Genomic DNA, 26,074 nt, shown 5'->3' on the forward strand with positions numbered 1-26,074 from the left:
TCCCAACGGTGCCATAGTCCATCCCGCTTCTGACACCAACCCTCAAACTGGACTTAAAGCCGGCTCGATAGGGCTAAACAACTAAAACCACTTTGGCGTGGAAGATGAAAAGCTCTGATAACCATAGCAATAATGACACATCGTCACACTGAATGTCCCCCAACGGTGCCATAGTCCATCCCGCTTCTGACACCAACCCTCAAACTGGACTTAAAGCCGGCTCGATAGGGCTAATCAACTAAAACCACTTTAGCGTGGAAGATGAAAAGCCCAGATAACCATAGCAATAATGACACATCGTCACACTGAATGTCCCCCAATGGTGCAGTAGTCCATCCCGCTTCTGGCACCAACCTGGACTTAAAGCCTGGCTCGACAGGGCTAGAAAAACTAAAACCACTTTGGCGTGGAAGCTGTAAAGCTCAGATAACCATAGCAATAATAACATTATGTCACACTGAATGTCCCCCAACGGTGCCATAGTCCATCCCGCTTCTGACACCAACCCTCAACCTGTATTTAAACCTGGCTCGACAGGGCTAAAAAAAATAAAACCACTTAGGCGTGGAAGCTTAAAAGCTCAGATAACCATAGCAATAATAACATTAAGTCCCACTGAATGTCCTCCAAGAGTGTCATAGTCCATCCCGCTTCTGATACCAACCCTCAAATTGGACTTAAAGCCGGCTTTTTAGGGCTAAAAAACTAAAAGCACTATGGCATAGAAGCTGAAAAGCTCAGATAACCATAGCAATATTGACACATTGTCACACTGAATGTCCCCCAACGGTGCCATAGTCCATCCCGCTTCTGACACCAACCTGGACTTAAAGCCAGGCTCGACAGGGCTAGAAAAACTAAAACCACTTTGGCATGGAAGCTGTAAAGCTCAGATGACCATAGCAATAATAACATTATGTCACATTTAATGTCCCCCAACCGTGCCATAGTCCATCCCGCTTCTGACACCAACGCTCAACCTATAATTAAACCTGGCTCAACAGGGCTAAAAAAAATAAAACCACTTCGGCGTGGAAGCTTAAAAGCTCAGATAACCATAGCAATGATAACATTAAGTCCCACTGAATGTCTCCCAATGGTGCCATAGCCCATCCCGCTTCTGACACCAATCCTCAAACTGGACTTAAAGTTGGCTTTATAGGGCTAAAAAAACAAAAATCAGCTGAAAAGCTCTAATAACCATAGCAATAATGACACATCGTCACACTGAATGTCCCCCAACGGTGCAGTAGTCCATCCCGCTTCTGACACCAACCTGGACTTAAAGCCTGGCTCGACAGGGTTAGAAAAACTAAAACCACTATGGCGTGGAAGCTGTAAAGCTCAGATAACCATAGCAATAATAACATTATGTCACACTTAATGTCCCCCAACCGTGCCATGGTCCATTCCGCTTCTGACACCAACTCTCAACCTATAATTAAACCTGGCTCAACAGGGCTAAAAAAAATAAAACCACTTCGGCATGGACGCTTAAAAGCTCAGATAACCATAGCAATAATAACATTAAGTCCCACTGAATGTCCCCCAAGATTGTCATAGTCCATCCCGCTTCTGATACCAACCCTCAAATTGGACTTAAAGCCGGCTTGATAGGGCTAAAAAACTAAAACCACTTTGGCGTGGAAGCTGAAAAGCTTTGATAACCATAGCAATATTGACACATTGTTACACTGAATGTTCCCAACGGTGCCATAGTCCATCCCGCTTCTGACACCAACCCTCAAACTGGACTTAAAGCCGGCTCGATAGGGCTAAACAACTAAAACCACTTTGGCGTGGAAGATGAAAAGCTCTGATAACCATAGCAATAATGACACATCGTCACACTGAATGTCCCCCAACGGTGCCATAGTCCATCCCGCTTCTGACACCAACCCTCAAACTGGACTTAAAGCCGGCTCGATAGGGCTAATCAACTAAAACCACTTTGGCGTGGAAGATGAAAAGCCCAGATAACCATAGCAATAATGACACATCGTCACACTGAATGTCCCCCAATGGTGCAGTAGTCCATCCCGCTTCTGGCACCAACCTGGACTTAAAGCCTGGCTCGACAGGGCTAGAAAAACTAAAACCACTTTGGCGTGGAAGCTGTAAATCTCAGATAACCATAGCAATAATAACATTATGTCACACTTAATGTCCCCCAACCGTGCCATGGTCCATTCCGCTTCTGACACCAACTCTCAACCTATAATTAAACCTGGCTCAACAGGGCTAAAAAAAATAAAACTACTTCGGCATGGACGCTTAAAAGCTCAGATAACCATAGCAATAATAACATTAAGTCCCACTGAATGTCCCCCAAGATTGTCAAAGTCCATCCCGCTTCTGATACCAACCCTCAAATTGGACTTAAAGCCGGCTTGATAGGGCTAAAAAACTAAAACCACTTTGGCGTGGAAGCTGAAAAGCTTTGATAACCATAGCAATATTGACACATTGTTACACTGAATGTTCCCAACGGTGCCATAGTCCATCCCGCTTCTGACACCAACCCTCAAACTGGACTTAAAGCCGGCTCGATAGGGCTAAACAACTAAAACCACTTTGGCGTGGAAGATGAAAAGCTCTGATAACCATAGCAATAATGACACATCGTCACACTGAATGTCCCCCAACGGTGCCATAGTCCATCCCGCTTCTGACACCAACCCTCAAACTGGACTTAAAGCCGGCTCGATAGGGCTAATCAACTAAAACCACTTTGGCGTGGAAGATGAAAAGCCCAGATAACCATAGCAATAATGACACATCGTCCCACTGAATGTCCCCCAATGGTGCAGTAGTCCATCCCGCTTCTGGCACCAACCTGGACTTAAAGCCTGGCTCGACAGGGCTAGAAAAACTAAAACCACTTTGGCGTGGAAGCTGTAAATCTCAGATAACCATAGCAATAATAACATTATGTCACACTTAATGTCCCCCAACCGTGCCATGGTCCATTCCGCTTCTGACACCAACTCTCAACCTATAATTAAACCTGGCTCAACAGGGCTAAAAAAAATAAAACCACTTCGGCGTGGAAGCTTAAAAGCTCAGATAACCATAGCAATAATAACATTAAGTCCCACTGAATGTCCCCCAAGATTGTCAAAGTCCATCCCGCTTCTGATACCAACCCTCAAATTGGACTTAAAGCCGGCTTGATAGGGCTAAAAAACTAAAACCACTTTGGCGTGGAAGCTGAAAAGCTTTGATAACCATAGCAATATTGACACATCGTTACACTGAATGTCCCCCAACGGTGCCATAGTCCATCCCGCTTCTGACACCAACCCTCAAACTGGACTTAAAGCCGGCTCGATAGGGCTAATCAACTAAAACCACTTTGGCGTGGAAGATGAAAAGCCCAGATAACCATAGCAATAATGACACATCGTCACACTGAATGTCCCCCAATGGTGCAGTAGTCCATCCCGCTTCTGGCACCAACCTGGACTTAAAGCCTGGCTCGACAGGGCTAGAAAAACTAAAACCACTTTGGCGTGGAAGCTGTAAAGCTCAGATAACCATAGCAATAATAACATTATGTCACACTTAATGTCCGACAACCGTGCCATAGTCCATCCCGCTTCTGACACCAACTCTCAACCTATAATTAAACCTGGCTCAACAGGGCTAAACAAAATAAAACCACTTCGGCATGGAAGCTTAAAAGCTCAGATAACCATAGCAATAATAACATTAAGTCCCACTGAATGTCTCCCAATAGTGCCATAGCCCATCCCGCTTCTGACACCAATCCTCAAACTGGACTTAAAGCCGGCTCGATAGGGCTAAATAACTAAAACCACTTTGGCGTGGAAGCTGAAAAGCTCAGATAACCATAGCAATAATGACACATCATCACACCGAATGTCCCCCAACGGTGCCATAGTCCATCCCGCTTCTGACACCAAACTGGACTTAAAGTTGGCTTGATAGGGCTAAAAAAACAAAAATCACTTTGGCGTGGAAGCTGAAAAGCTCTAATAACCATAGCAATAATGACACATCGTCACACTGAATGTCCCCCAACGGTGCCATAGTCCATCCCGCTTCTGATACCAACCCTCCAACTGGACTTAAAGCCGGCTCGATAGGGCTAAATAACTAAAACCACTTTGGCGTGGAAGCTGAAAAGCTCAGATAACCATAGCAATAATGACACATCGTCACACCGAATGTCCCCCAACGGTGCCATAGTCCATCCCGCTTCTGACACCAACCCTCAAACTGGACTTAATGCCGACTCGATAGGGCTAAAAAACTAAAACCACTTTGGCGTGGAAGATGAAAAGCTCAGATAACCATAGCAATAATGACACATCGTCACACTGAATGTCCCCCAACGGTGCAGTAGTCCATCCCGCTTCTGGCACCAACCTGGACTTAAAGCCAGGCTCGACAGGGCTAGAAAAACTAAAATCACTTTGGCGTGGAAGCTGTAAAGCTCAGATAACCATAGCAATAATAACATTATGTCACACTTAATGTCCGACAACCGTGCCATAGTCCATCCCGCTTCTGACACCAACTCTCAACCTTTAATTAAACCTGGCTCAACAGGGCTAAACAAAATAAAACCACTTCGGCATGGAAGCTTAAAAGCTCAGATAACCATAGCAATAATAACATTAAGTCCCACTGAATGTCTCCCAATAGTGCCATAGCCCATCCCGCTTCTGACACCAATCCTCAAACTGGACTTAAAGTTGGCTTGATGGGGCTAAAAAAACAAAAATCAGCTGAAAAGCTCTAATAACCATAGCAATAATGACACATCGTCACACTGAATGTCCCCCAACGGTGCCATAGTCCATCCCGCTTCTGACACCAACCTGGACTTAAAGCCTGGCTCGACAGGGTTTAAAAAACTAAAAACCCTTCAGTGTGGAAGCAGCGTACCTCACAGGACATGGTCAAACCATTCTCCGTCTCTGTGGGTGCACCCCACTGGTGGCCCAGTCCATCCCGCTTCTGACACCACACAGTAAATAGAGCTCAAGTGTCGGGTTCTTCAGATAGCTTTGAGACCGTTTAGAGGTTCTTGTTCTCTTGCAGGTGTCACCCCCAAGCTCGCAGCTACTTTGTCTCCTCTCTGGCACAAGCGCAACAAATTTTTCCTCCCTCGTTGGACCTTTTCACTCGCGTTCTGCCGACTCAGCGCCCGTGCGGTCCCTTTGCCTCGTCAGCGTAAACCAAACGGGGCTCAAAGCGTCTTGTAATTCCCGGCCTTTTAAAAAAACGCCGGCAACCTCCCGGCTTCGGTCCAGTGTGCCGGCGCCGACGTTAGTGTGATTGGGATTGTGGTGCCCCCCGCCGCAGGCCTGCGCAAGGTGATGGTGCGAGCCCACCGGCAGGCGTGGTGCTGGCAGGACGAGTGGTACGGCCTCACCATCGAGGACATCCGGCAGCTGGAGCTGGAGACGCAGCTGGCGCTGGCCAAGAAGATGGCCCAGTTCAGCCTCAGCGACGAGCCGGGCTCCGAGGCCAACGGCTGCTCGGCCGGCCAGGCGCCGGCGCAGCGAGGCGACGCCGGTGGACCCGGCGCGGCCGCCGAGGCGGAGGGGGGCGGGGCTAGCCCGGGAGAGAGTCGAGGAGAGCTCACCAAGCAGTGGTCCACCTCGTCACGCTCCTCCAACAGGTCGTCCAAGAGAGGAGGTGAGTCAGAGCTTGCTATCCCTGCTTCTCGGTACCCGGCATGCTCGGCTCGCACACTTGTGTACTTACAGTGAGAAGTACACTCTCTGGGAGTTACTCTCAAAGGGGGAGTATGGACGCATGGACGGACGTAACGGTACTCTGCATTACTTCTGAACATTCCACACGTTTCAAAGTGGATATAAAAAACGTACAACTGATTGAGTGCACTTAGATAAACTCACCGTGATACTATTGAAATCTTTTATATACAGTGCACTTATTGAAGTGTATTTTTCACAGTATACTTATTGAATTGAAATGTTCACAGTATACTTACTGAAATGTGCTATTCACAGTATAGTTATTGAAATAATGTTTTCACAGTATACTTATCAAAGTGCACTATTCACAGTATACTTATTAAAGTGCACTATTCTCAGTATACTTAGTAAAGTGTACTATTCACAGTATACTTAGTAAAGTGTACTATTCACAGTATACTTATCAAAGTGCACTATTCACAGTATACTTATCACAGTGCACTATTCAAAGTATACTTATTAAAGTGTACTATTCACAGTATACTTATCAAAGTGCACTATTCACAGTATACTTAGTAAAGTGTACAATTCACAGTATACTTATCAAAGTGCACTATTCACAGTATACTTATTAAAGTGACTTTTTCCCAGTACACTTAATCAAAAGTACTATTCACAGTATTTCTTATTGAAGTGCATTTTTCACTGTACACTTATCAAAGTGTATTTTTCACAGTAAACTTGTTGAAGTGTACTATTCACAGTATATTTAATAAAGTGTACTATTGACAGTATACTTATTGTAGTGTACTATTCACAATATACTTACTGAAGTGTACTATTCACAGTTTATTTATTAAAGTGTACTATTGACAGTATACTATTGAAGTGTACTTTTCACAGTATGCTTACTGAAGTGTACTATTCACAGTATATTTATTTAAGTGTACTATTGACAGTATACTTATTAAAGTTCACTATTCCCAGTATACTTATTCAAGTGCACTATTCACAGTATACTTATTAAAGTGTACCATTCACAGTATATGATCAAAGTGCACTATTTGCAATATACTTATTAAAGTGCATTATTCACACTATACTTAGTAAAGTGCACTATTCACAGTATACTTATTAATGTGTACTATTCACAGTATACTTATTCAAGTGTACTAGTCACGGTATACCTAATAAATTGCACTATTCACAGTATACTTAATAAAGTGTACTATTCCCAGTATACCTAATAAAGTGCACTATTCACAGTAAACTTAATAAAATGCACTATTAACAGTATACGTATTTAGTGTACTATACACAGTATACGTATTGAAGTGCACTATTGACAGTATACATATTCAAGTGTACTATTCACAGTATACTTGTTTAAGTGCACTATTTACAGTATACTTAAAAAGGTGTACTATTCTCAGTGTATTTATCAAAGTGCACTATTTTCAGTATACTTATTAAACTGCACTATTCACAGTATATTTATTAAAGTGCACTATTCACAGTATACTTATTAAACTGCACTATTCACAGTATACTTATTAAAGTGTACTATTCACAGCATACTTATTAATGTGTACTATTCACAGTATACTTATTAAGGTGTACTATTCACAGCATACTTATCAAAGTGCACTATTCGCAGTATACTTGTTAAAGTGCACTATTCACAGTATACTTATCAAAGTGCACTATTCACAGTATACTTAGTAAAGTGCACTATTCACAATATACTTATTAAAGTGCACTATTCACAGTATACTTATTAAAGTGTACTATTCACAGCATACTTATTAATGTGTACTATTCACAGTATACTTATTAAGGTGTACTATTAACAGTATATTTATCAAAGTGCACTATTCGCAGTATACTTGTTAAAGTGCACTATTCACAGTATACTTATTAAAGTGCACTATTCACAATATACTTATTAAAGTGCACTATTCACAGTATACTTATTAAAGAGTACTATTCACAGTATACTTATCAAAATGCACTATTCACAGTATACTTATTAATGTGTACTATTAAAAGTATACTTTTTCAAGTGTACTATTCACAGTATACTTATTAATGTGTACTATTCACAGTATACTTGTTAAGGTGTACTATTCACAGTATATTTATCAAAGTGCACTATTCGCAGTATACTTGTTAAAGTGCACTATTCCATGTATACTTATTAAAGAGTACTATTCACAGTGTACTTATCAAAGTGCACTATTCACAGTATACTTATTAATGTGTACTATTAACAGTATACTTTTTCAAGTGTACTATTCACAGTATACTTTTTAATGTGTACTATTCACAGTATACTTATTAAGGTGTACTATTCTCAGTATATTTATCAAAGTGCACTATTCGCAGTATATTTATTAAAGTGTACTATTCACAGTATACTTATTAATGTGTACTATTCACAGTATACTTATTAAGGTGTACTATTCACAGTATACTTATCAAAGTGCACTATTCGCAGTATACTTGTTAAAGTGCACTATTCACAGTATACTTATTAAAGTGCACTATTCACAGTATACTTATTATAGTGCACTATTCACAGTATACTAATTAAAGAGTACTATTCACAGTATACTTATCAAAGTGCACTATTCACAGTATACTTATTAATGTGTACTATTCACAGTATACTTATTCAAGTGTACTAGTCACAGTATACGTGATAAAGTGCACTATTCACAGTATTGTTATTCAGTGTACTATTCACAGTATACTTACTGAAGTGTACTATTCACAGTATATTTATTAAAGTGTACTATTCACAGTATATTTATCAAAGTGTACTCTTGACAGTATACTCATTGAAGTGTACTATTCAAAGCATACTTAATAAAGTGCACTATTCACAGATACTTATTAAAGTGCACTATTCACAGTATACTTATAAAAATGCACTATTCACAGATACTTATTAAAGTGTACTATCCACAGTATACTTATTAGTGTACTATTCACAGTATACTTATTAAGGTGTACTATTCACAGTATACTTATCAAAGTGCACTATTTGCAGTATACTTGTTAAAGTGCACTATTCACAGTATACTTCTTAAAGTGCACTATTCACATTATACTTATTAAAGTGCACTATTCACAGTATACTAATTAAAGAGTACTATTCACAGCATACTTATCAAAGTGCACTATTCACAGTATACTTATTAATGTGTACTATTCACAGTATACTTATTCAAGTGTACTAGTCACACTATACCTAATAAATTGCACTATTCACAGTATACTTAATAAAGTGTACTATTCACAGTATACCTAATAAAGTGCGCTATTCACAGTATACGTAATAAAGTGCACTATTCACAGTATACGTATTTAGTGTACTATTCACAGTATACTTACTGAAGTGTACTATTCACAGTATATTTATTAAAGTGTACTATTCACAGTATATTTATTAAAGTGTACTCTTGACAGTATACCCATTGAAGTGTACTATTCACAGTATACTTAATAAAGTGCACTCTTCACAGATACTTATTAAAGTGCACTATTCACAGTATACTTATCAAAGTGCACTATTCACAGATACTTATTAAAGTGTACTAGCCACGGTATACCTAATATACACAATATTCACAGTATACTTATCAAAGTGCACTATTCACAGTATACTTAATAAAGTGCACTATGCATAGTCACAGCCGACCGAAGTTGGTCTTAAATCAACAGTGCCCCCTGGTGTTTGCCAGCCTGTAATGACAGTTATTGTCTGACAGCCTTGTTGCTGAGCACATTTAAACACATCCATCCATCATCCATCCATCCATCATCCATCCATCATCCATCATCCAACCGCTCGCGGGGCAGCTGGAGCCTATCCCAGCTGACACCACTCCAACACTCCCAATAATCGATAACATGACCACGTTTGGCGTGGTGTAAAGATGGGTGTAGCAGGTCATTACCGCCACGTCCTCCAGGGGGCGGAGCTGAGCAGCCTGTGCGTGGGTGTCCCCGCAGGAAGCCCCTCCCACCAGAGCATCTCGGAGTGGAGGATGCAGAGCATCGCCCGCGACTCGGAGGACAGCACCGACGACGAATTTTTCGACGCTCAAGGTAAAGCGGGGGAGGGAGGGGCCCCCTCGAAAATTTGGGGTGTTGTTGACGTCTTTCTGTGCCACCCCAAGATGGTTTCTCCGACAGCGAGGAGCTGCTGCCCAAAGAGATCACCAAGTGGAGCTCCAACGACCTGATGGACAAAATGGAGAGCATGGAAGCGGACGTAGCCCAAGGTCGGTTTAGTGACACTCGGCGTTCCTCAAGGGTCCGTCTTAGGTCCTCGCTTTTTCATCTCTTCAACTGCTAACCCCAAAGCCCCAGGAAAATAAACATTTTTGCAGAAGGTCCTTAAAAACATCCATCCATTTTCTACCGCTTATTCCCTTTCGGGGTCGCGGGGGGCGCTGGCGCCTATCTCAGCTACAATCGGGCGGAAGGCGGGGTACACCCTGGACAAGTCGCCACCTCATCGCAGGGCGTCCTTAAAAACAGTAGAACATAATAAATAGAGCAAAATCCAATGTCTACTGGGGAGGAAATAAAATATGATATAATATATAATATACTTCAAATGGAAACAAAGTTTAGCTCATTCCAAATTAAAATGATACAAACTTATGAATGAATAAAAAAAGTAAAACAATAATAAACATGAATTTTTGACACAGCAGGTTATACAGCTGCACATTTGTATTATTTATATTTTTATATTTTTATTCTATTCTTAATGGGGAAAAACAGCAGTAAAAATGACAGAAAAAGGAGAAAAAATTACAATTCTAATAATGAATAATAATATACTTAGTCACCTACAATACATAACTTACACAATATCTGTTTTAGCATTTTTTAAATAAAAAACATTTTAAAGTTTAGATACCCCGATTTTAAATTTTAGAAGCTCTCAAAATAAAAAATAAAATACAACTTTATTTAGTTAATTCCAAATTAAAAGAAAACTAAGTTAGGAATTAATTTTAAAAGTAAAAAATAATAAAACAAATAATAAATACTGTTAAATATGATATTTATGTACAGGCAGAATTTTGGGCACACTAGTTTATGAAGTTACACAATTATTATTTTTTATTCTATTTTTGAATTTTGACAAAAACAGAAAAAAGAGGGAAAAAAATCAGTTTGTAAGGATAAAATGTTCTAATAATTATTATATATAATATTCATATTTTTATTCCATTCTTAATGGGGAAAAACAGCAGTAAAAATGTCAGAAAAAGGAGAAAAAATTAACATTCTAATAATTAATAATAATATACTTAGACACCTACAATACATAACTTACACAAAATCTGTTTTAGCATTTTTTTAATATATAAAACATTTTAAAGTTTAGACACCCCGATTTAAAATTTTAGAAGCTCTCAAAATAAAAAATAAAATACAACTTTATTTAGTTAATTCCAAATTAAAAGAAAACTAAGTTAGGAATTAATTTTAAAAGTAAAAAATAATAAATACTGTTAAATATGATATTTTTGTACAGGAAGAATTTTTGGCACACTAGTTTATGAAGTTACACAATTATTTTTTTTTATTCTATTTTTGAATTTTGACAAAAACAGAAAAAAGAGGAAAAAAATCAGTTTGTAAGGATAAAATGTTCTAATAATTATTATATATAATATTCATATTTTTATTCTATTCTTAATGGGGAAAAACAGCAGTAAAAATGTCAGAAAAAGGAGAAAAAAATTAACATTCTAATAATGAATAATAATATACTTAGTCACCTACAATACATAACTTACACAATATCTGTTTTAGCATTTTTTAAATAAAAAAACATTTTAAAGTTTAGACACCCCGATTTAAAACTTTAGAAGCTCTCAAAATAAAAATAAAATCTAAGTTTAGTTAGTTAATTCCAAATTGAAATAAAATTAAGTTATGAATTCATTTTAAAAAGCAAAACATAATAAAAATAATAAATACTGGTAAATATGATATTTTTGTTCAGGCAGAATTTTTGGCACAGTAGTTTATGAAGTTACACAATTATTTTTTTTAATTCTATTTTTGAATTTTGACAAAAACCGAAAAAAGAGGAAAAAAATCAGTTTGTAAGGATAAAATGTTCTAATAATTATTATATATACTATTCATATTTTTTATTCTATTCTTAATGGGGAAAAACTGCAGTAAAAATGTCAGAAAAAGGAGAAAAAATTACAATTCTAATAATTAATAATAATATACTTAGTCACCTACAATACATAACTTACACAATATCTGTTCTAGCATTTTTTTAAATAAAAAACATTTTAAAGTTTAGACACCCCTTATTTAAAATTTTAGAAGCTCTCAAAATAAAAATAAAATATAAGTTTAGTTAGTTAATTCCAAATTAAAATAAAATTAAGTTATGAATTCATTTTAAAAAGTAAAACATAATAAAAATAATAAATACTGGTAAATATGATATTTTTGTTCAGGCAGAATTTTTGGCACAGTAGTTCAATAAGTTACAAAATTATTATTTTTATTCTATTCTTAAATGGGGACAAAAACAGAAAAAACTGGGAAAAAATAATTTTGTAATGACAAAATGTTCTAATAATTATTATTACGTATTATTTATATTTCATTCTATTCTTAGTGGGGAAAAACAGTAAAAATGTCAGAAAAAGGAGAAAAAATTAACATTCTAATAATTAATAATAATATACTTAGACACCTACAATACATAACTTACACAAAATCTGTTTTAGCATTTTTTTTTAAATAAAAAATATTTTAAAATTTAAACACCCCTGATCTTAAATTTTAAGAGCTCTCAAAATAAAAATTAAATATAAGTTTAGTTAGTTAATTCCAAATTAAAATAACACAAAGTTATGAATTAATTTTTAAAAAGTCAATAATAATAATAAATACTGGTAAATACGATATTTTTGAACAGGCACAATTTTTGGCACAGTAGTTTATGAAGTTATACAAATATTATTTCCATTCTATTCTTGAATGGGGACAAAAACAGAAAAAACAGGAAAAAAATCCGTTTGTAAAAATAAAATGTTCTAATAATTATTATTACGTATTTTTCATATTTTTATTCTATTCTTAATGGGGAAAAACTGCAGTAAAAATGTCAGAAAAAGGAGTAAAATAATTAAATTCTAATAATTAAAAATAATATACTTAGTCACCTACAATACATAGCTTACACAATATCTGTTTTAGCATTTTTTTTTTATATAAAAAACATTTATAAGTTATTATAAGTTTAGTTAGTTAATTCCAATTTAAAATAAAACTAAGTTATGAGTTAATGTTAATGAGTAAACCATAAAAATAACAATAAATACTGTTAAATATGATATTTTTGTCCAGGCAGATTTTTTGGCACACTAGTTTATGAAATTACACAATTATTTTTTTTATTCTATTTTTGAATTTTGACAAAAACAGAAAAAAGAGGAAAAAAATCAGTTTGTAAGGATAAAATGTTCTAATAATTATTATATATAATATTCATATTTTTATTATATTCTTAATGGGGGAAAACAGCAGTAAAAATGTCAGAAAAAAGACAAAAAAATGTACATTCTAATAATGAATAATAATATACTTAGTCACCTACAATACATAACTTACACAATATCTGTTTTAGCATTTTTTAAATAAAAAAACATTTTAAAGTTTAGACACCCCTTATTTAAAATGTTAGAAGCTCTCAAAATAAAAATAAAATATAAGTTTAGTTAGTTAATTCCAAATTAAAATAACTCTAAGTTATGAATTAATTTTTAAAAAGTCAGTAATAATAATAAATACTGGTAAATACGATATTTTTGAACAGGCACAATTTTTGGCACAGTAGTTTATGAAGTTATACAATTATAATTTTTATTCTATTCTCGAATTGGGACAAAAACAGAAAAAACAGGAAAAAAATCAGTTTGTAAAGATAAAATGTTCTAATAATTATTATTACGTATTTTTCATATTTTTATTCTATTCTTAATGGGGAAAAACTGCAGTAAAAATGTCAGAAAAAGGAGTAAAATAATTAAATTCTAATGATGAATAATAATATACTTAGTCACCTACAATACATAGCTGACAAAATATCTGTTTTTATGTATTTTTTAAATTGACTTATTTCAAAAGCCACCCCCCCTCCCCATCAAAAATATGACAATTTCTCTACACAAAAATTAAATACACCCGCCCGCTGACTTTGACGGCTGAGTTGGACAAATAAAAGAAATCAAATATGTCTATACAATTGTAAATCATAAAACAAATACATACAATAACAATTAAATCAATAAGAAATTAAATAATGAAATAATGTGAATAATATTCATATTTTACCTTATTTTATTCCGGTTGTAATGAATTAATGACACGTCTAAGTCATTAAACGTGGACCATGACGTCTTCTTTGTCGTGCTCGCAGAGACGCTGTATCCCGAGTCGACCGAGGACTTTGCCGCCATCGCCAACAAGGAGACGCAAATGGAGGTGACACACATCTTACTTCTTTACCTTTTGCACCTCGGGGCCCGGGGGCCCACTCAAATGTGACCAAATAGAATATATTTACGTATAATTATGTTGGGCTAAAATAAATAAATCAATCAATCAATCAATCAATCAATGTTTATTTATCTAGCCCCAAATCACAAATGTCTCAAAGGACTGCACAAATCATTACGACTACAACATCCTCGGAAGAACCCACAAAAGGGCAAGGAAAACTCACACCCAGTGGGCAGGGAGAATTCACATCCAGTGGGACGCCAGTGACAATGCTGACTATGAGAAACCTTGGAGAGGACCTCAGATGTGGGCAACCCCCCCCCCCTCTAGGGGACCGAAAGCAATGGATGTCGAGCGGGTCTAACATGATACTGTGAAAGTTCAATCCATAGTGGCTCCAACACAGCCGCGAGAGTTCAGTTCAAGCGGATCCAAGACAGCAGCGAGAGTCCCGTCCACAGGAAACCATCTCAAGCGGATCAGCAGCGTAGAGATGTCCCCAACCGATACAGGCGAGCGGTCCATCCTGGGTCCCGACGAGCGGTCCATCCTGGGTCTCGACTCTGGACAGCCAGTACTTCATCCATGGTCATCGGACCGGACCCCCTCCACAAGGGAGGGGGGAACATAGGAGAAAGAAAAGAAGCGGCAGATCAACTGGTCTAAAAAGGAGGTCTATTTAAAGGCTAGAGTATACAGATGAGTTTTAAGGTGAGACTTAAATGCTTCTACTGAAATATGTTTTCTAGATCAGTGGTCAGCAACCTTTTTGAAAGCAAGAGCTACTTCTTGGGTACTGATTATTTCAAAGGGCTACCAGTTTGATACACACTTAAATAAATTGCCAGAAATAGCCAATTTTCTCAATTTACCTTTAATAAATAAATCTATATATATATATACATATAAAAAATGGGTATTTCTGTCCGTCATTCCGTCATACATTTTTTTTCCTTTTACGGAAGGTTTTTTGTAGAGAATAAATGATCAATCAATCAATCAATGTTTACTTATATAGCCCTAAATCACTAGTGTCTCAAAGGGCTGCACAAACCACTACGACATCCTCGGTAGGCCCACATAAGGGCAAGGAAAACTCACACCCAGTGGGACGTCGGTGACAATGATGACTATGAGAACCTTGGAGAGGAGGAAAGCAATGGATGTCGAGCGGGTCTAACATGATAATGTGAAAGTTCAATCCACAATGGATCCAACACAGTCGCGAGAGTCCAGTCCAAAGCGGATCCAACACAGCAGCGAGAGTCCCGTTCACAGCGGAGCCAGCAGGAAACCATCCCAAGCGGAGGCGGATCAGCAGCGCAGAGATGTCCCCAGCCGATACACAGGCAAGCAGTACGTGGCCACCGGATCGGACCGGACCCCCTCCACAAGGGAGAGTGGGACATAGAAGAAAAAGAAAAGAAACGGCAGATCAACTGGTCTAAAAAGGGAGTCTATTTAAAGGCTAGAGTATACAAATGAGTTTTAAGGTGAGACTTAAATGCTTCTACTGAGGTAGCATCTCAAACTTTTACCGGGAGGGCATTCCAGAGTACTGGAGCCCGAACGGAAAACGCTCTATAGCCCGCAGACTTTTTTTGGGCTTTGGGAATCACTAATAAGCCGGAGTCCTTTGAAGGCAGATTTCTTGCCGGGACATATGGTACAATACAATCGGCAAGATAGGATGGAGCTAGACCGTGTAGTATTTTATACGTAAGTAGTAAAACCTTAAAGTCACATCTTAAGTGCACAGAAAGCCAGTGCAGGTGAGCCAGTACAGGCGTAATGTGATCAAACTTTCTTGTTCTTGTCAAAAGTCTAGCAGCCGCATTTTGTACCAACTGTAATCTTTTAATGCTAGACATGGGGAGACCCGAAAATAATACGTTACAGTAATCGAGGCGAAATGATGAAAAAAAAAACAATTAATCGAACTATTTAAAAGATGAGAAAACACGAAAAATGAAAAATAAACATAGTTTATCTTCAATTTCGACTCTTTAAAATTCGAAATTCAGCCGGAAAAAAAAGAAGAGGAAAAACTAGCCAATTCGAATCTTTTTGAAAAAATTCAAAAAAGAATTTATGGAACATCATTAGTCATTTTTCCTGATTAAGATTAATTTTAGAATTTTGATGACATGTTTTAAATAGGTTAAAATCCAATCTGCACTTTGTTAGAATATATAACAATTTGGACCAAGCTATATTTCTAACAAAGACAAATCATTATTTCTTCTAGAATTTCCAGAACAAAAATTTCAAAAGAAATTCAAAAGACTTTGAAAGAAGATTTAAATTTGATTCTAAAGATTTTCTAGATTTGCCAGAATAATTTTTGGGAATTTTAATCATAAGTTTGAAGAAATATTTCACAAATATTCTTCGTCGAAAAAACAGAAGCTAAAATAAGAATTAAATTAAAATGTATTTATTATTCTTTACAATAAAATGAAAAAAAATACTTGAACATTGATTTAAATTGTCAGGAAAGAAGAGGAAGGAATTTAAAAGGTAAAAAGGTATATGTGTTAAAAAATCTTAAAATCATTTTTAAGGTTTTATTTTTTCTCTAAAATTGTCTTTCTGAAAGTTATAAGAAGCAAAGTAAAAAATTAAATGAATTTATTTAAACAAGTGAAGACCAAGTCTTTAAAATATTTTCTTGGATTTTCAAATTCTATTTGAATTTTGTCTCTCTTAGAATCAAAAATGTCGAGCAAAGCAAAACCAGCTTGCTAATAAAAAAAATAAAAAAAAATAGAGGCAGCTCACTGGTAAGTGCTGCTATTTGAGCTATTTTTAGAACAGGCCAGCGGGCGACTCATCTGGTCCTTACGGGCGACCTGGCGTTGGTGACCCCTGCTCTAGATAATCTCTCAAAAGAAATCAAGTGCAAATGAAGTAACAGCTCTACCACTTTAGTCTTCATTTTTGCGCTTAAAAACTGGAATACTGACCAGAGCTTTTGTCGGGCCCTACGGTAAAGAAGCACCATCTTGGGTTGCAGCTAAACGACCCAGTAAAAATACAACATTTATTTATTTATTCTTTTGTGTTGTGGCGGTCTGGTTTGGTGTGACCCCAGGATGCAGAGATAGTAGGCAGAGCTGGAGTAAAACATGTTGAATAGTCACAAACAGAAAGAGGGTCAATGAAGTAAATGTAAGTGATTGATGCGAATCAGGTGTGCTGGCAGAAGGTGCGGCCCAACACGTGGACCAAACAGGAAGTAGTGACAAAACAAGAGCACCAGGACAGGAAGTGATTTTACACACAAGTAGAAATAAGACTCAAGAGCGCTGGACAGGAATGAAAACACCAAACGCGGGGACATGTCAGTTTGTTTTTTGTTATTCATTCATTTATCTATTTATTCATTCATTTATTTGTGTGTTTATTTATTTATGAATCTATGTGTTCATGTATTCATTTATTTGTTTATTTATTTATTCATTCATTTATTTATGTGTTTGATTATTTATTCATGTATTTAATTATTCATTAATTTGTTTATTTATTTGTTCGTTCATGTATTGTTTTGTTTATGTGTTTATGTATTTAAGTTTAGGGATGTATTGCATTATTTATTCATGTATTTGTTTATTTGTTCATTAATTTATTTGTTTATTCATTGATCTGTTATTTTTCTTTGTTTATTCCTTTATTTATTTGTTAGTTTGTGTATTCATTCATTTATTTATTCATTGATTAATATTTTCATTGATTTATTTATTTGTGTATTCATTTATTTGTTCATTTATTTATTCAGTCATTTATTTTTGTGTTTCTTTGTTTATTTATTCATGTATTTGTTTAAGTATTTCGTTTTTTTTGGTTTATTTATTTGTTTATGTATTTAAGTTTAGGGATGTATTGCATTATTTATTCATGTATTTGTTTATTTGTTCATTCATTTATTTGTTTATTCATTGATCTGTTATTTTCCTTTGTTTATTCCTTTATTTATTTGTGAGTTTGTGTATTTATTCATTTATTTATTAATATTTTCATTGATTTATTTATTTGTGTATTCATTTATTTGTTCATTTATGACACGATGGCGAGGCATAATGGATGCGTGTTGCTACCCCAGGGATGCAAGAGGACCAGGACAGGCAGGAGTTGCAGGTAAGATTAGATTTAATACAAAAAACAAAAATAATACTGGTACAAAATGCAAAGAAAAGGCGTGCCGAATGCACGGAGAGCTATGCTAAGAATTAGCAACGAGAGCAGAGTACAGGAATAGAGGTGCAGAGCGCACGCAAAGCTAAGGCGAGACTTAGCAATAGTGATTACAAAAATAAGAACCAACGTGCGTGTTGCAAGTAGCAAACAAAACAGCCAGGAGGAACTAAGGTAGCAGGTGGTCTTAAATACAACACAAATAATTCAAAACAGGTGTGCGTAATGAGTCCGTGCAGGAGGCATACTTAGGTTGCCATGGTGACAATACAAAACAAGGAAGTGCGCTAACAAACGGGATCGGTAGAGTCCAAAACATGATCAAAACATAGTAGGACAATACAAAAAAGACAAACATGCTAGAGATGTGTGATCCGGAAGCCGGATCACAACATTACCCCCCCCTTAAGGGGCAGATCCCAGATGCCCCCAAAAAACTGCAATAAAGAGAACCCCCTCCCAAAACCAGAAAGTTCACAAACGAAGGGAGGGCGGAAGGAGTCCACGGTGGAGGGTCGCCAGATCGCATGTCCCCGAATCCACCGAGGACACATCATGTGGCGGCGGCGGGTGGAACGCTGCTGCCGAAAAAGCTTTGGCGGGCGACCTCGAAAAGGCCACATTAGTGGCCGCCTCGCAGGATGAGGTGCCCGGCGAGGCGGACGACCCGGGCACGGCCACATCCGTGGCCGACATGGAGGAGGGAGTATCTGGCGAGGAGGATGACCTCGCAGAGGCCACGCCCGTGGTCGACGTGGTGGACGACGCCTCAGCACCGAAATCCCAGCAGGCTTGGAAGCAGCAGACGAGGGTGCGGGGACTGCAGCCAAAGCAGGCCCGAGTGCAGCTGGCGAGGATGATGCGGGTGCTGCAGCCGCAGGAGTCGTCGGAGGCGGCCTGGGAGCCGCAGGAGTCGTCGGAGGCGGCCTGGGAGCCGCAGGAGTCGTCGGAGGCGGCCTGGGAGCCGCAGGAGTCGTCGGAGGCGGCCTGGGAGCCGCAGGAGTCGTCGGAGGCGGCCTGGGAGCCGCAGGAGTCGTCGGTGGTGCTGGTGTGGGCTCCAGCCCCGTCGTCGACGCTGGTGTGGGCTCCAGCCCCGTCGTCGACGCTGGTGTGGGCTCCAGCCCCGTCGTCGACGCTGGTGTGGGCTCCAGCCCCGTCGTCGACGCTGGTGTGGGCTCCAGCCCCGTCGTCGGCGCTGGTGTGGGCTCCAGCCCCGTCGTCGGCGCTGGTGTGGGCTCCAGCCCCGTCGTCGGCGCTGGTGTGGGCTCCAGCCCCGTCGTCGGCGCTGGTGTGGGCTCCAGCCCCGTCGTCGGCGCTGGTGTGGGCTCCAGCCCCGTCGTCGGCGGTGCTTGGCGGCACGGAGCTGGCACCGGTGCTTGGCGGCACGGAGCTGGCACCGGTACCTGTCGTGGTGCTGGTACCGGAGTGGGCTCCAGCCTTGGAGTTTGTGCTGGTGTGAGAACCAGACTGGGAGCTGGTGTGAGAACCAGACTGGGAGCTGGTGTGAGAACCAGACTGGGAGCTGGTGTGAGAACCAGACTGGGAGCTGGTGTGAGAACCAGACTGGGAGCTGGTGTGAGAACCAGACTGGGAGCTGGTGTGAGAACCAGACTGGGAGCTGGTGTGAGAACCAGACTGGGAGCTGGTGTGAGAACCAGACTGGGAGCTGGTGTGAGAACCAGACTGGGAGCTGGTGTGAGAACCAGACTGGGAGCTGGTGTGAGAACCAGACTGGGAGCTGGTGTGAGAACCAGACTGGGAGCAGGTGTCGGCTTCAGCCGAGGAGCAGGTGTCGGCTTCAGCCGAGGAGCAGGTGTCGGCTTCAGCCGAGGAGCAGGTGTCGGCTTCAGCCGAGGAGCAGGTGTCGGCTTCAGCCGAGGAGCAGGTGTCGGCTTCAGCCGAGGAGCAGGTGTCGGCTTCAGCCGAGGAGCAGGTGTCGGCTTCAGCCGAGGAGCAGGTGTCGGCTTCAGCCGAGGAGCAGGTGTCGGCGTCAGCCGAGGAGCAGGTGTCGGCGTCAGCCGAGGAGCAGGTGTCGGCGTCAGCCGAGGAGCAGGTGTCGGCGTCAGCCGAGGAGCAGGAGTCGGCGTCAGCCGAGGAGCAGGAGTCGGCGTCAGCCGAGGAGCAGGAGTCGGCGTCAGCCGAGGAGCAGGAGTCGGCGTCAGCCGAGGAGCAGGTGTCGGCGTCAGCCGAGGAGCAGGTGTCGGCGTCAGCCGAGGAGCACTAAGAGACTGGCAGAGAGGAGGACTAGGACTACTATGAGGATTTAGACTAACACTAGGACTTGGGCAAGGACTTGTGTGAGGACCAGTACTTACAATCAAACTAGTGCTTTTATAAGGACTTGGGCAAGGACCAGGACTTACAGTCGAACCAGGGCTTGGGCAGGAACTAGGACTTGAGGTCAACCTAGGGCAAGGACTGGGACTTACAATCATACTGGTGCTCGGGCAAGGACTTGGACAAAGACTAGGACTTACAGTGACACTGGGGCTCGGACAAGAATTTGGGCAAGGACTAGGGTTACTGTGAGGACTAAGACCACGAGGGGAATTAGGACACGGACTACGATCAAGACTACACGAAGGTACGTAACTGGGACCGGGACTTGGACTACCATTAAGAGAATGACTTGAACAAGGACTTGGGCTAGGACTCGGACTACGACTCAGTCTACGAGTTGATCTACAATGTTGGCCAGAAGTCGGACCAGGACTGGGACTAGGCTTGAACACCGGTGGTGGAGGGCGCACTGGAGGTAGTGGACTAGCAAGTCGAAAAGTCGGTGGAGGAGGTTTAGGTGGCCTTAGTGGCTTGACCGGGGGAAACACAGGTGGAGGAGGAAAAGTAGGTAGCTCATGTTGCCTTAGTTTGCATCTAGAAATAACATCTGTATAGAACTTAGTTGTGTCTATAGAGTCCAAAAAATCATAGTCAATATTTGAAACAGGTTGAGAATAAGACTCAACAATATAAAAATCCTCAGAAAAAATATCATCGACAGGGGGTGGTATTGAGTCACCAGGGGGCGTTGACGAAATGACGTCACCGTGATGGACCGGTGGGCCGGAGGTATGCCCTGGCCTTACAGCCCAGTCGGAAGAGTGGTTGGAATATGGAGAAAAAACAAAACTTCCAAACCTCAGGGAAGAGTACTGGGCTGTTGTCTGCGCGCTGCTGTCCGGGGAAAAAGTCTTCGCGGCTTGGCGAAGGGAAGACTTTTGGTGGTCCACTGCGAGGCGGCGTTGTGCTGGCTGTTTTCTGACACGATGGCGAGGCATAATGGATGCGTGTTGCTACCCCAGGGATGCAAGAGGACCAGGACAGGCAGGAGTTGCAGGTAAGATTAGATTTAATACAAAAAACAAAAATAATACTGGTACAAAATGCAAAGAAAAGGCGTGCCGAATGCACGGAGAGCTATGCTAAGAATTAGCAACGAGAGCAGAGTACAGGAATAGAGGTGCAGAGCGCACGCAAAGCTAAGGCGAGACTTAGCAATAGTGATTACAAAAATAAGAACCAACGTGCGTGTTGCAAGTAGCAAACAAAACAGCCAGGAGGAACTAAGGTAGCAGGTGGTCTTAAATACAACACAAATAATTCAAAACAGGTGTGCGTAATGAGTCCGTGCAGGAGGCATACTTAGGTTGCCATGGTGACAATACAAAACAAGGAAGTGCGCTAACAAACGGGATCGGTAGAGTCCAAAACATGATCAAAACATAGTAGGACAATACAAAAAAGACAAACATGCTAGAGATGTGTGATCCGGAAGCCGGATCACAACAATTTATTTATTTATTCATTTGTTTTTGTGTTTCTTTGTTTATTTATTCATGTATTTGTTTATGTATTTCGTTAATTTGTTTATTTATTCATTCATGTATTTATTTGTTTATGTGTTTATGTATTTAAGTTTAGGGATGTATTGCATTAATATTTATTTATTCATGTATTTGTTTATTTGTTCATTCATTTATGTGTTTATTCATTGATCTGTTATTTTCCTTTGTTTATTCCTTTATTTATTTGTTAGTTTGTGTATTTATTCATTTATTTATTAATATTTTCATTGATTTATTTATTTGTGTATTCATTTATTTGTTCATGTATTTATTCATTCATTTATTTTTGTGTTTATTTATTCATGTATTTGTTTATGTATTTCGTTTTTTTTGTTTATTTATTTTTTTCTGTATTTAAGTTTAGGGATGTATTGCATTATTATTTATTTATTCATGTATTTGTTTGTTTGTTCATTCATTTATTTGTTTATTCATTGATTTGTTATTTTCCTTTGTTTATTCCTTTATTTATTTGTTAGTTTCTGTATTTATTCATTTATTTATTAATATGTTCATTGATTTATTTATTTCTGTATTCATTTATTTGTTCATTTATTTATTCATTCATTTATTTTTGTGTTTCTTTGTTTATTTATTCATGTATTTGTTTATGTATTTCGTTTTTTTTTTGTTTATTTATTTGTTTATGTATTTAAGTTTAGGGATGTATTGCATTATTATTTATTTATTCATGTATTTGTTTATTTGTTCATTCATGTATTTGTTTATTCATTGATCTGTTATTTTCCTTTGTTTATTCCTTTATTCATTTGTTAGTTTGTGTATTTATTCATTTATTCATTAATATTTTCATTGATTTATTTATTTGTGTATTCATTTATTTGTTCATTTATTCATTCATTCATTCATTTATTTTTGTATTTATTTGTTTATTTATTCATGTATTTGTTGATGTATTTTGTTAATTTGTCTATTTATTCATTCATGTATTTATTTGTTCATTTATTTAAATTTAGGGATGTATTGCATTATTATTTATTTATTCACGTATTTTTTTTATTTGTTCTTTCATCGTCTTGTCTTGTCTCATAGTTGTCAGGTGTCGAACCCCAAGATGCAGAGATGGAGGCGGGCATGGAGAGAGCAAACATGATTTAATAAAGATACTAAGACAAAATCAAACAAAGTGTTCAAACCAAAAGCGCGCACGTGGGCGGATAACAAAAAAAAGGCCTTTAGCATAGAAGCTAACAAGATACAAAAATGAACTTTAACATGGAAGCTAGAGGATAACAAACAGAAAAACTGGAAATAGCTATGGCTGACAAAAACAGCTTACCACTACGACGACCAGGACCAGAGGTGGGTAGAGTAGCCAGAAATTGTACTCAAGTAAGAGTACTGTTACTTTAGAGATTTATTACTCAAGTAAAAGTAAGGAGTAGTCACCCAAATATTTACTTAAGTAAAAGTAATAAGTATGTTGTGAAAAAACTACCTAAGTAACTGATGAGTAACCTGATTATGGCAACAAATAATTCACAAAAACATAAAAATAGCAATGAGCAAATTCATAGCCAGGAATATCTCTTAAGAAACTAAAACAATAATATATATTAAATAATAGTACATTAAAATAAAATTAAAAAAATGGCACATTGAGCCACAATAACTTAACAGCACCATAGCCTCAGTAGGCATTCATTGATTTGATTGATTGATTGATTGATTGATTAAAACTTGTATTAGTCGATTGTACAGTACAGTACATATTCCGTACAATTGACCACTAAATGGTAACACCCCAATAAGTTTTTCAACGTTTATCAATTACTTAGTAAATGACCAAGTCGAGGTGATCTACCTCATATATACATATACACACATATCATTTATACACACACATATCATATATACACACACAAATCATTTATACACACACATATGTATATATATATATATATATATATATTTTTTTTTTAATACATATATATATACATACATACATTTATATATATATATATACATACATTTATATATACAGTATATAATTTATATTTATTTATTTTGCCGTTTTTGTTCACATGTTGAAGGTGTTTTAATGAATATACATGCATGTTTAACATATCGATTCCTATATTTCATGAAGACAAGAATATAAGTTGGTGTATTACCTGATTCTGATGACTTGCATTGATTGGAATCAGACGTCCACGTTTTCAAATGGAGGACAAAAAAAGTTCCTCTTTTCTGTCTAATACCACATGAAAGTCGTTGATTTTTGGCATCTCATCTGTCCAGCTTCTATATTCGTTTTTATACACTTTACAATAAATACATTGGACGCAAACTCCGTAGCTTGCTCGCTTGTTAGTGCTGGCTTTCGTAGACTCTTATTTTGTTAGCGCAGGCGTGATGGAGCGGCACTTTTATTGTGAAGACAGGAACTGTGCGATCAGTCTTTAGGCTTTTGACGGGAAGTACCGTTGAAATAAAAAGTTTCTTTTTTCCTTTATACTTTTGATTGATTGATTGATTGAAACTTTTATTATTAGATTGCACAGTACAGTACATATTCCGTACAATTGACCACTAAATGGTAACACCCCAATACGTTTTTCAACTTGTTTAAGTTGGGTCATGTGACCGCCTGGCTCTGTTTGATTGGTCCAACGTCACCAGTGACTGCATGTGATTGGTGAAACGCAGGCATGCGTAGATTCTACTTTGAAGCTCTGTCATTAACCAAAACAAACATTAATTGATCGATTAAAAAAAGTAGCGAGTAACGAGCTGAATGTAGATAAATGGAACGGAGTGAAAGTAGCGTTTCTTCTCTATAAATATACTCAAGTAAAAGTAAAAGTATGTTGCATAAAAACTACTCGTAGAAGTACAATTTGTCCCAAAAGTTACTCAAGTAAATGTAACGGAGTAAATGTAGCGCGTTACTACCCACCTCTGACCAGGACAAGATGTAGCACGACAGGTAATAGCTGAAATGATGCCAGACACGACAGGTAGCAAGGGAATAAGCGGTAGAAAATGGATGGATGGATGGACGACAGGTAGCACAGTAACAAGAGTGACATGAGGCAACGACAACACAAAAGACAATACAATGATCCAGCAACTGACACAAGACAAAAGGAGGTACAAATAGGAGCCGGCTGATTGGCAACAGGTGTGGCCAGATGCCAATCAGCCGCAGCTGAAGGGGAACACAGCACTCAGGGAACAAGACAGGAAGCTGACAAAATAAGAGCACGTGACAGGAAATACTCAACACAGGAAACAGACAAATGCAGAGGAAAAAACTAAAACGTAAACAAACTGTCAGGGGCAAGCCTGACAATAGTATTGTTAGTGTACAGGAGTTGTTCTTGTTTTTGTTTATAGAGTATTGTTCTTGTGTTATATTGTTTATGTTAAATGCGGAATAAGTGAGAGGGTTGGGCTATTATAAACATCTGCTTCATCCAAGCCCTTTTTTTAGCCGTGCATAAATATCTCTGCCAAAATGTAAAAGAAACAACAACCCTGTGTTTCGTTGTACTGTGCAGGTTAGAAATTAATATTTCAATTCAATTCAAAATGTATTTGATCTGTTACTTTCCTTTATTTATTTGTTAGTTTGTGTATTTATTCATTTACTTATTCATTTATTAATGAATATATGCATTGATTTATTTATTTGTGTAATTTGTTTATTTATTTTTTTTTTAATTGATTTGTTTGTTTAGTTATTCATTAATATTTTTTGTTAGATTATTTCCTCATTTACGTATTTATGTAAGTATTTGAGATGCATAGTTCAAT

The 26,074-nt window shown here is 38.2% G+C and overlaps 1 protein-coding gene across 4 annotated transcripts in view; it reads left to right on the forward strand.

Annotated features, from left to right (window-relative positions):
• The window catches only part of LOC133557399 (membrane-associated phosphatidylinositol transfer protein 2-like), a 116,032-nt gene that overhangs the window by 61,528 nt on the left and 28,430 nt on the right, over positions 1–26,074 (forward strand). For all 4 annotated transcript variants that reach the window (XM_061907822.1, XM_061907823.1, XM_061907820.1 and 1 more), the window contains 4 exons: positions 5,335–5,670; positions 9,711–9,806; positions 9,878–9,982; positions 14,173–14,237. In XM_061907822.1, the coding sequence (XP_061763806.1) occupies positions 5,335–5,670; positions 9,711–9,806; positions 9,878–9,982; positions 14,173–14,237 (602 nt within the window). The remainder of the gene's footprint in view (positions 1–5,334; positions 5,671–9,710; positions 9,807–9,877; positions 9,983–14,172; positions 14,238–26,074) is intronic.

This window comes from Nerophis ophidion, linkage group LG08, assembly GCF_033978795.1.
Source record: "Nerophis ophidion isolate RoL-2023_Sa linkage group LG08, RoL_Noph_v1.0, whole genome shotgun sequence".
NCBI classification, from domain to species: Eukaryota; Metazoa; Chordata; class Actinopteri; order Syngnathiformes; family Syngnathidae; genus Nerophis; species Nerophis ophidion.